Raw genomic sequence first — 12,389 nt, forward strand, 5'->3', positions numbered from 1 at the left:
TGACCAGAGGTCAGATTTGTTTTCAAGAAAAATGCAACTGTTTTAAAGGCAAATTTGCATTTCTAGAATGGGTGTGAAGTGGGTAACAAAATAATGTGGATATATCTCTATTTGTCCTTAGCAGAAGTCTTAAAATATTTCTGTACCTTATGCTAGGGAAGAACATGCTATAGAAGAGCATCATGAACTTTGTTTGCTGATTCTGTTTGTTTATGCATCATCATATATTCAGCATAATAAAATAGACAATTTTGAACAGTGACTTTTGTTTTAAGCATTGTGTTTGTGTGTATATGTAGGATATAAAATCGTGCTTTGTGAACAGCAGAGCTTTACAATGGGTTTCTCCTCTTTACCTTGGTAAGGACACGTTTGCAGTGTCAGCTGCAGGTTGTGTTCATATGTAAATTGAGAGTTGCTGTATGAATGATTAGCAAATAATAATCTCACTGTAAACAAGATCTTTTCTGCCTCTTACCCTTTTCCTTCAACAGGGAGCCTGGGACCTGACTTACTTTCTGTCTGTGCAGTAGCTGACAGGCTGGAGTCACTGCTCTAATGAGGAAACTGGAGGTCATGGAAGGAAGTGAGATAGTCCCAGGCTTGAAGTATAGAACGGGAATGACAGGTGCCATTCAGCTGGAGAACTAGTGAGGTTTCTCAGCCCAAGCTGAGGGAGATCCTTCCCATGGAGGGGGGGTGGAAAGGCAATACTGAATTTAAGAAATGTGGGATGAATACTCATCTTCCTACTTGACCTATGGCAGGTGGTGGTGGGGGAAAAAAGTGTCTACTTGTTTCTGAGGAAGTGTGATAGGAAAGGGGGCAAGAAATGGGATCTTTCCTTGTCCAGTGAAATCTGTGTGGCCTGGTGAGACTTCTTTGTATCCACTCTTTGCCTACATTATCCCTGGCTTCTTGGAAGTGGTGCTAGTTTTTGGAGAACTGTTTCCTTTTATCTCTGCGTGGAATTAGGTTATTTGTGATTCTCTGTTCTGCAAAGCAGAGGCTGCTCTAAGAGCTGTGAATATTCAGAGTAATTGCACAGTTCTCTAAACCCTACTCAAAACTGAGGTGGGTTAATGTTGCTTGTGGGCAAAGGGAATGTAGAATATTCCAACCATCAGCTGATTTAATTGGAAATGCTAATGATCTTGTTCAGCTGTTGGGTTTAATTCAGGTTCACGTAGACTCCTGTGTACCCGCAGATTGCTCAGATTGTACCCCCAAGCAGGATCCTTCAAAAGTTGATGTTGTTGTAACCATCACACACATGAGTTACTGCAGGATATCTGCTGGAAATTTGTTTGCACCTCTGCTTGTGATGGTAGTGTAAGACAGACATCTTGGGCATCTACACCACTCCATTGTGGTGTCTCGTCTTCAAGTCTAATTTGGTTCTACTGAATTCTCGTCAAGCATCTGGAGTAACTAAAGTGCACTATGCTCTTAATTGGCTAAAATGTCTTTTTTAACAAATTCCAAGATGCCTTTGGCATCTTAGAAGATACAATCCTGTCCACCAATAAGATCATATTCAGTGTTGCTCTCTCTGTTAATGCGGCTAATCAAACCTCATGTATCTGTGCCAAATTTAATTAGACTTAGGGAGAATATTTAAGTGATAAGAACATACTTCTCCCCCATACCCAGTTGAAGTAAGTTTGTATAGTTTGCGTCAAAAAAAGTGCTTTGCTGGGCTATTGTGTTTCAGCATCTGTGCTTAAAATGCTCGCAAAGGAGCCAGATAGAGAGGCAGTGTGCTGTTAGGAACCCAGTGTAAATAATGTGAAGAAACAGATTTATGTTCCTAGCAGCCTGCTTCGCTACAAAGGGACAATCGCTGTTGAACTAGTGGTGGGTCTTAACTGGCCTCAGAAGCATGCTTGCTTCTGGCATGACTTACCTCTGGAGATGCAAGAGGCGGGAGGGGTTTGTTAGGTTTGTGAAGCCATGCTCTTCTTAAGCATTTAGCTTTATAAAGATGAGAGTTTTTGCTGAACAATTGAGTATCTCTTCACCATCAGGTAGGCTCCTATATTTTTGTCTGCATGGGACTGGAGCATGATGCTTTCCATTCTCACTTCTTTAAACATCTGGATAGGTATGATGCGATTTGGCATATTTGATGACAACATACTTATTAGTAGAATTTTTATTTTGGAACTTCTTTGGAACTAAGCAGTAAAAGTGTGCTGGATATTTTTAGCTCTCGGTGCACTATATGTGAGAGTTTTCAGGTGATATATCTCTTTTGGATTGGTGCCTGACTTGGGGAGGCTTAAAATGGGTGGCAGCACACAGCCTTTTTATGGAAACTTCAGGATTTAATGTGCATATACGACATGACCTGAGGTGGAGTGGAGTTATGCAGCATTGTCCTGGTTTCAGCTGGGATAGAGTTAATTTTCTTCCTAGTAGCTGGTACAGTGCTGTGTTTTGGATTTAGTGTGAGAATAATGTTGATAACACACCGATGTTTTTGTTGTTGCTAAGTAGTGCTTACACTAGTCAAGGACTTTTCAGCTTCCCATGCCCTACTGACTGAGAAGGCTGGGGGTGCACAAGAAGCTGGGAGGGGGCACAGCCAGGACAGCTGACCCAAACTGGCCACAGGGACATTCCATACCATGTGATGTCATGCTCAGTACATCAACTGGGGGGAGTTGGCTGGGGGAGGGGTGACCGCTGCTCAGGAACTGGCTGGGCATCAGTCGGTGGGTGGTGAGCAATTGCATTGTGCATCACTTGTTTTGTATATTCTATTATTATTATTATTATTATTATTATTATTATTTATTATCCTTTAATTTTCTGTCTTATTAAACTGTCTTTATCTCAACCCCTGAATCTTACTTCTTTTTTTTCCCTGATTCTCTCCCCCATCCCACTGGGGTGGGGGGTGTGTGAGCGAATGGCTGTGTGGTGTTTAGCTGCCTGCTGGGTTAAACCACAACAAGCGTTCAAGAGGAAGAAATTAAAATCGTAATAGAACATCTTTGTTCATATATTTAAGACTGAATACTTGAGCTGTGCTTCCCAGTTTCTGTGGGAAGTAGGTGTTACATTGCCTGTGGAGCTATTAGGGGAGGTTGGGGGTGAAGTATTTTGGACAAAACCGTAATGGGTGTTTCATGAAAAGGTGGAGCTGAGCAGATGAGTTCAGTTCTCATTTCAATTTAATTTTTATTGGAAAAAATCACCCTGTGTTGCAAGAAATCTCAGCAGCTCTGAATAGCTTAATTTCCTTATCCTGGTGTTATCAGTGTGATTGTGTTATCTTAGCTTCATTCACCTTCTTGTACCATGGATTTCCTCTCCTGAAATCCATTATTTCCTTTCTGGCTGCCCCACACCTCATTATATACTCGGCTCAAATTGTACTGGCATTAGGTCTTATTTTGAACCGGTTGTCATGTCCTTAATTTTCATAAGGACATGTGGGCTGATGTACTTGATGTGACTACTTGATGATATAATTATCAAGCAGAGAATTCATTCTAGCTGTAGAATAAATACACGATGGTAGACAGCTAGATTTAATGCTACTGAGGTTTTTAAAAACATGAAGATAATCCTTTCTGAGTAGGTGAGCTGTTAAAAGTCCATGGCTAGTACAGTATGAGAATAATTTTCTTTAGAGGAAGGTAGCTGATTCTATTCACACAGATAATTAATAGCTTCAAAATATGAAAAAAAATTGTTTGAGGACAAATTGATTCAGTCCTGATTCCCTGGAGGAAATTCCTGTGTAACTGGAGGAGCCTGTCACTCAAATTCCATCCATGTTTCTATAGGATCTTTATATCTATGTGTAGAAGTTTATGGTAAGGATATTTTGATGATTCTGTTCTATGCAATTTTTAAGCTGTTCTCCTCTAACGATACTGTCTGTTCCTGTTCGTAAGGTTCATGGGAAGGAGCCGGGGGAATAGCATTTTGTGAAAGCTGTTACCTCCGAAATTTTACAGTGCTTCTGTAGAAATTCATCATACCTACAATATAGGCAGATTTTTTTGTGAAATATGTGGAAAAATAGATTGGAAGAAATGCATTTTGTAGAACAGTACATTCTGCATAGCTTGGAGTTTGCTGTGTGTTTTCTGTCTTTCAAAGTGCCTTTGTTGGAAAGGAATTATTCAGTATTTAGTGTTGGGGGAGGGAGTGTTTTTACATAAGTTAACTATCCATGCATTGTGAATATTAACAGCAGAGACTGGTGGCGAGATGTGTACTGATTAAAAATCCCTCCCTAAGCAGCCTGTATACACTCAATGGCTAACTTTGTACGGTAGATACAGGACAATCAAATATACTTGTTTTCATATACTTTGTCTTAGCTGTTATGGGTCTTTGAAGTAGTGACTTTCTGAAGTAACTTCTCAAATTCTTTTATTCCCCTGCCCTGCAATTCCATAGACAGGTGGAAAAACTGCCCTCCGTTATCCCATTACTCCTTAAGTCACTAACAATTCTTTAAAAAGGCAGTGGAGAGAAGTGTATGCTTGCAGCCTGAGTGCAGTAGTAAGACAGTGGGCAGAGCATGTGATAGCCAGAACCTCAAAGTATAGCATGAATGTCTGCTTGTTGGAAACTGCCTCCAGGGATACAGCTATTGTATTTCTTGCAACTTGCTGTCAAGCAAGTTTCACCAAAAAAACAAGCTGCAACCAACCAAACCCTGGTTCTCCTTTTGTGCTTGTATGCCATCCAACATCAACACATGTTCGTATAGCTAGTAAGCATGAAGTAAATACCAATAGAGTGATGATTGTGGCTGGGCAAAACTATTTGATGTGCTGAGTAGAAGCAGCTTGAGTAAAAGTATTTAAAATATCTCTGGTAGAATTTCAACAACCCTAATTCCTCAAGATACTTGCTTGGATGTTGTCTTGTGGACAGCAATGTCCAATCTGTACGTGATAAGACATACAATGTGAACTTTCATAGTGTTCAGGTTCCCAGGAGTTCTTTCAAATAAGTATTAACGAGTTTGAATAGGTCTTGCTATTACTTACTTGAACTTGTCATAATCTTCTTACTGAACGATGGTAGTGTCATTTTGACTGAACTAATCACTTTGTGTGATTTGAGTATGTGCCATGTTACACCTCTTCAGAATCAGCTGTGTGTTCCAAGGAAGCAGGACCTAATAAAATGTTCTCTGTTGGTTTCACTTACTTGGACTTGAATGCTCTGCCAGGCAGGAGGGGAAGGCTGTTTTGTTGAAGACAGAAAGCCTCTTCATCTGCTGCATAGGCTTTTGCTTGAAGTAAGGTCTGAATGGGGGCTAGAAAGCCGCTCTGGGTCAAATCGGTTCATCTAGCTGTCTATTCTTTGCAAGTAGCACAAGAAGTTATTCGGGGGGGCTTGCAAACCTGGCTACTTTCTGCAGTCCACTTCTCTCATATTTTCCCAGCATCCAGAATTGTTATGTCAAGGCTGTTAAAGGATATATCCTTGTCTACTCTTCTCAGTCTACTATAACAGCTGTTACAGTGTACGGACGCCTCTCAAATACACACTGTATGTGCTATAGATCTTATTTTGCCCTTTGGAAGCAAAAGTGAGCCTTCTGACAGCTTCCAGAAATGCTTTGTTGATATATGTGTAGTTGTTTCAGTAAAGCAGGAGTTGGCCATCAATATGAAAATGTTAAATCTCATATTTCCATATTGTTTCTTTGTAGTGGTAGACCATATAATGTCTTTTGGTATAGTTGCTTCAGGTGATGAGATATGGTTCTCTACATCCAGCTGAAACCCAGCTGACAGGTCTGTATAAGTATCATCTACTATATTGAATTTGACCGTTCCTATATTAGAATGAACTTCTGCCCCCAAGAAACACTTAGTGAAACCTAATACTGCTATGATATTTTGGTCCTCAATTTGTCATATGCAAGAATGCTTATTTTTCTTTTGTTATCTCTATGTAATAGAATCACATTCTCCTTCAACAGAAACTGAGTTTCATCCTGTTGTGTTTAAAAATGCAAAACTTCAGAAATTGCATTTTATTCCCGTGTTTCTCATGTCAGAGGATGACATATGGACTTTCAAATTGAGGACATGTTGAAAAGTGTTGGTGGGAAGGATGTCTCCCCTCTTTCCCCTCCCTTTCTTTCCTCCCCAGTCCTGTTCCCAAGATCCTCCACATGTAGGACCTCAGGCATGGCCAGTTCATGTGGGGTCAAAATTACTTCTCTCCTGGCTGGTAGCTTCTGTCCCAGTGGCCAAGACCCAGTCCCTGACTGTGCGGGGTCTCCTTCTCTGTTTCATGCAAGTCCTTGAAGTTTGTGTTGTTGAGAACTTGTGTGCCCAAAGTTGGTGCTGAAATTGTATCAAACAAATTTTAGTTGTGGTAGAGTCACTTAGCAACAAGGAGGTACCTTTGCAAGAGACTGCTGGCAGGGCATTGCTGTTAAAATGATGAGCCTATGGGGGTTGATATTTAAACTGTCTTCGCTTTCAAAAATCATACTTTTCTGAAGCTGCTAGTTTGTACAGTGGAAAAGCATCTTAAATATGAATTGAAGAAGACCTGGACGGTACTGTGCTGCTCTGTACTATAGCCCCATCTTAAAGTTTCTTCTGAAACCCTGAAAGCTGTGGAAAAGGAGCACAGCTTAATTTGAAATATTGAATTTTGTAATCAGATTGCATGTCATGGAATGCACAAGTCTGTTCATTGTGGGAGTGACTTGAGCAACAGGTTATATACCTGGTTATAAGGGGGAAGGTGACAGGGTGGAAGACACTAATTCTGTTGTGTAGACTTAAGTGCTAACGTGCAGGGAGCTTAGTGCATTTGTTGTATTTTTTTTTTCTTGTTTAAAGTTTTGATGAACCTTATGCCAGGAAAAAGAGATTTAAAATGTGGTTGGTTACTTTGAAGCGTGAACCTGTTTTAAGAAACTGCATGAATTTTTGCCAATAACTCACCTAAAGCCTTGATTGGATCATGTCATTGTCAGATGCTTGGACTCATTTGGAGTGCAGCATTGAGCAATCATTGCTGTCCATCAGTCAGTGAGCAGTTCAAGTATTTGCTTAGACTTATGTGAAAGAGTCTCAAAATAATGTTTCTTAGTAGCCAGCTGTTGTCAGTCATTTCCTTTTTGACTAATTTGTAAATTCACGTTGAAGTATCGCAGCACTTGGAAATAGAAATATTTGTGACACACCTGGGTTTGTAAAAGATGAATGGTAACAATGGTTAATTAAATATTCTTTGTGAACCCAAAACCTCCCAATTTAGGAAATTGCTGAAGGCACAGGCTGTAGTTCATCAGTTACTTCAGTGTCTGTTGTGAACATGAATGAGTCTTAATATGCTGAAGAAGCAGATTCAGAAGGCACTGTGTTTCTTGATGCTTTAGAAGTGCATATTTGCAAACACTTCCAATAAGCTGCAGATTTGATTAAAAAAACAAACCCAAAACACTAACTTACCTGAAAAATTAAATACAAAAGAAACTCTAAACGTGGGATTTGAAATGCTTTGTAGGGCATACAGTACTTTGCTGTGGGATTAACTAAGCAAAAATGGGCTTCACTGTGCATCTTCATCAGTGACTATGGTGACCTTGGCTCCTTCCTTTCAGTGGACAGAGAGGATGAAGCAGTTGGATATTGCAGGTGATATGTAGATTGTCTGGCTGATAAGTACATGAACTATAAAAAACTAAAAGACTTTGTGCTTGGCTTCCTAAAAAGTTTTGGTAAAAATCAGGGTTTAAATGTTATAGAAAAACATTTGAGTGGCTTGCAAAATAGTGACACCATGCGACTGCACCAGTTTAAGGAGAAGGATGCTTGTAAAACTTTCTACTTGGCTTACTTTCATCCCTGCTCTTTCTTCCTTTGCCTGTATTTGCTCACTTGCTTTTCGTTTTGTTTTTGTGAATTTGATCAAATATTGAGACATTAAATGTATAGTCAAAACCAGAGGGTTAAAACTTTATGTAGGAATGACGACAGGAACAGAATTTGAAGAATGAAGAATAAGCATTTATGCTTATTTCAAACTCAGTGTAAATGAATGCCTGTTTTTTAAACAGGATAATTTAAATTTTTTTTTTTGCACTGGTGTTGATAAAATTTATCAGTGTTTCCCTAGGCTGGGCAGTGCTTTGCATTTTGTTGATAGTACAGTGCCATCTAGTGACTACTCGCATGAAGCTGGGGGGAAATTGCCAAGGCCAAATGGCGGCAAGAGCAGATTGCATAGGTTGCAAGGTCAGATGGTTCACGGCTGCAAAAAGACTGCTTTATGGAAGGTCGAGTAAGCTGAAGTCTGATCCCTTGTGCCTTGAGACGGGACCACTGCAAAAAATGCTGTGTGAGAGTGTGGTTGGAGGTGCTGTGAGCCATACAAGAGGAGGATGGCTTTCTTACACAGCTAGCCACAAATCTGGCACTTGCAAAATTTTCTATTTCAGTTAGGAATATAGTTACCCCAAGATCTTTGTAAACACTCTTTTTTTTTTTTCCCAAGTGCTGTCATAATCTTTAAGTAAAGGTAACTTAGATTTTTTTTCAATGAAGGTAAGCTTTTAAACAGTATATATACATATTTTTTTCCTCTGTTTCTTTGCAGCTTGATCACATATTGTCCCCCCCACCTATGCCTTTTCGAAAATCCAGTGGTCCTGAAGTCTCTTCTGGCCCTGGAAAGTCTTCTAAATTTAAGAGGCAGCTGAGTGAAGATGGGAGACAGCTCAGAAGAGGAAGCCTTGGAGGAGCTCTGACTGGTGAGTTTGGGGTGTGTGTAATGTCACCTGGAGGTTTAGCAGCTGTGGAGCTGATGGCACCTTGACCCCTGGCATTTGCCTTGTGGCCAAACTCTTTGGGGGAGGGGTGAGCTCCACCTGGAGTTTCCATAAAGTCTCTTCCACATGGATTCCCTGATTGTCAGTGAGCTGAGCTCACGTTTGAGACTCTACCTCCATGGGGTGCTGATAGGTGGCCAAGCACAGCCTGAAAATGGCCCATTTCTTGAAATTTTCAGGAGTATGGCATTTATCTTGCTGACTTAGTTTGGCGGCTTAAGGATTGTTTGAGATGTGCTCACGTGCATTCACCCATGGGATCACATACATCTTGTTTCCTCAAGGAGCAGATGTGCACAGATGGTCCCTTTAGACTTGATTTCATTAAAGAAAAAACAATTTGACCTTATTTATCTGGTGGAGTCCTCCCAGGGGAGGAGAGACATTACCAGCTAGCCACTGGCTGTGGAACACAGCTTGTCCTGTGTGGAGCCATGCAGAAGTAGCAGGATGCCTGAGGAGGGCTCAGGCCCACCCTGCCCTGACAGTGTCTGTGGAAGATGCCAGATGCTGAAATCGTGATGGTGTCCTGGGAGCTGTATGGCTGTGGCCGTTCACTGAAGAGTGATTGTTTTTGTGTGGAGTGAAATGAATGTGGAAGTGTTAGGACAGGTTAACTGGCATTTGCTTTGTGTATTTCAAGAAAAAGAATTTTTAAATTCACTAGAATTTGGCAATTAAATATATTCCTGAAGTGCACAATTTCTAACAGTTTGAAGAATTTGTTGTGAAAAACAGGATATTAAGTACTTGGTGAGAGGGACAATAGATTTCAGTGAATTTAGTGGAAGGGATAAATTTGAGACTCAGTGTCTTGTTTTATCTGTTCAAGGGATGTTGATTGATACCAAAATCAAACAGGTGAAATTCAGCTTAGAGAAAGTTGAAATGGCATTTACCTGAGATGTGACTGTCTTCTGTCTCTCAACTCTGTACATTGTTCAGAGGCGTTTTTGCTCGGGGATGAAAAATGGTGCCGCAGTGGACAGCGCTGACTCTTCTGCCATAAGTGTCTGGGAAGTGCTTTTAGAGTATTTGCTGTTCTCATTTCCTTCCCACTCCTCTCCCTGTCCTTTAGGCTGGAAGAAGCTCCAAGAAGCTATTGCAATACTTTTCTTTGTCTGTAATCAGTAGCTTAAAATCACCTACGACACTTCTAATGGGTGGCAAATAATATTTTTTTTTACCTAATTAACTTAAATTAAGTTGTCTCATACTTTCAGTGAAGGAAAGACAGATTCTACTATAGGAACTTCTTGTGTCACACCAGTACACAATCGTTGCTGTGAATTTTAGTGTCACTAGGGTAAGATTTGCTGTTTCCCTTTGTTGTGGTTTAACCTCAGTCGGCAACTGAGTACCACACAGCCACTCGCTCACTCCCCTCCCCCCCCAGTGGGATGGGGGAGAGAATTGGAAGAGCACAAGTGAGAAAAACTCGTGGGTTGAGATAAAAACAGTTTAATAATTGAAATAAAATTATAATAACAACAATAATAGTAATAATAATGTAATAATAATACACAAAGTAAGTGATGCACAATGCAATTGCTCACCACCCGCCGACCGATGCCCAGCCAGTCCCCGAGCAGCGGTCACTGCCCCTGGCCAGGTTTCCCCAGCTGATGTACTGAGCATGACGTCCCATGGTATGGAATGTCCCTGTGGCCAGTTGGGGTCAGCTGTCCTGGCTGTGCCCCCTCCCAGCTTCTTGTGCCCCTCCAGCCTTCTCAGTCGGTAGAGCATGGGAAGCTGAAAAGTCCTTGGCTAGTGTAAGCACTGCTCAGCAACAACTGAAACATTGGTGTGTTATCAACATTGTTCTTACCCTAAATCCAAACCACAGCACTGTACCAGCTACTAGGAAGGAAATTAACTCTATCCTTGCTGAAACCAGGACACCCTTGCAGCTTCATTTTTATCAAAAGTTGTATTATGAAAATTTCAGAAACAATATAAGAGTATTTGTGATCTGTATGGGCTTTTGTGAAAGATAAGTGACTTGCAGCACTTATCTGAAGTGTCAGTTTTGCTAACCATATCAGTGAACTCTCTGGCTTCTCTGGAGAGTTACTACTCTAAAAACTTGAAGTGTAGACCAATCTGGTGTTTTACTGAAACTAAAAATTGCCGGCATGCCACTTATTATTTCAGCAGGAGTTGGTGTGGGTTTTTAATTTTGTTTTTGTTTAACTTTAAAGTAGGGTGGTGGTCTTTCAAAATTGAACTTTCCTGTATAAGCCCTCCAGATAAAGAGGGAGAAGGCAGCCTAATCAAAAACAAATGAAGCAAATGTGCTCTGCTGCTCTAGTCTCTGGTCTTTATCTCTATGCTTGAATTATTGCTTGAGGCCTTTATAAAGGGAAATGGATATGCTTTTTGTCTGCTTGCAATATGTTGTGCAGGGTTTCATGTCAGGATTTGGGAATATAGTGTGCAATGATGTTAAACTGCTTTATTACTAATGCACTTTAAATGAACCTGAATACCCTAAGGCTTTGGTATCTTAAAATAGTTTAAAATGTCTTAACAGTTTTCATGATACTGATTAAATTAATCAAAGCCATTCTGATGACAGAAGGTTCTGAATAGTCTTTTGGAATTTTTCAAAAAAATTGATTTTAAAGAAACCGCTGCAGATAGAGAACTATTTCCTAGACTTGTTTCAAATGCTCAGTAATCTGAGGTTAATCATTTCAGTGTTAACCTTGGAGTTGTATTTACCTACCTTTTTTTACATCTTAAGTTTTGGGGTTTTTTTAGTTTCTTTAATGCTTAAGAGCGGCTCACTGTTCTGGTTTGAAACTACAAGAATCACAATATCATTTAAAAAAAAAAAAAAGCGGGGATGGGGACGAGAAAGCCTTCCATTCAAATGAGTGAACTGACATGTCCTTGGTTTGGGTTTACTTCTATGCTCACACATCCCCTCCCTAATTTCTGTTTAAGTCTTAATGTTTCTGAAAAGATACTCATGGTCCATAATGGGAAAAAAAAAATCTTTGGAGACATGTTATTTGGAAAAATACTTGATCTTTAATATCACTTTACACTGATTACTGTCTTCCTTTTATTCTTACTTCTGTTTTGTTGCTTTTGATACTCTTTTAACTTAAGTTCTAGCTTAACAATGGGTATCAGTCCATTGGAAAATAGTTCAGAAAGGTATTTTTGAAATTGTTTAAGGTGCAGTCTCTACCTCTGTTGTTTAAAAATGTTAACCTTTGCTCAACTCCTAGAAATACATTAAGTGGGAGTAAGTAAAGCAAGAGAAAAGACTCCTAGCTTACAAATTTGCGGAGTATTCCTATGCTGATGCTTGTTGCTCACTCCAAATGTTAGCAAATAAGTGAATTGTGCTTTGTGTGTTACTTTCGCTTTCCCTTTGCTGTTAAAAACACAATATTATTGAGCCATAGAGCATAAGTAGTATTAAAGATAAAAACAAAAATAAAAATTGAATGTGTTTATATAAAACCGGATAGTTCAAATCCTGCAGGGATATACTAATAGAGGTAAATAGATAGGGTTTTTATCTCTGGGAATAGATCCCAAA

The 12,389-nt window shown here is 39.9% G+C and overlaps 1 protein-coding gene across 4 annotated transcripts in view; it reads left to right on the top strand.

Annotated features, from left to right (window-relative positions):
• MAST4 (microtubule associated serine/threonine kinase family member 4) overlaps positions 1–12,389 on the top strand; it is a 313,910-nt gene that overhangs the window by 53,530 nt on the left and 247,991 nt on the right. For 2 of the 4 annotated variants that reach the window (XM_076361644.1, XM_076361652.1), the window contains exon 2: positions 8,602–8,755. In XM_076361644.1, the coding sequence (XP_076217759.1) occupies positions 8,602–8,755 (154 nt within the window). Of the gene's footprint in view, positions 1–8,601; positions 8,756–12,389 lie in introns of those variants that run through there. The other 2 variants (XM_076361645.1, XM_076361646.1) reach the window with 1 other exon arrangement.

The sequence above is a fragment of the Aptenodytes patagonicus genome, chromosome Z (genome assembly GCF_965638725.1).
Source record: "Aptenodytes patagonicus chromosome Z, bAptPat1.pri.cur, whole genome shotgun sequence".
Taxonomy (NCBI): Eukaryota; Metazoa; Chordata; class Aves; order Sphenisciformes; family Spheniscidae; genus Aptenodytes; species Aptenodytes patagonicus.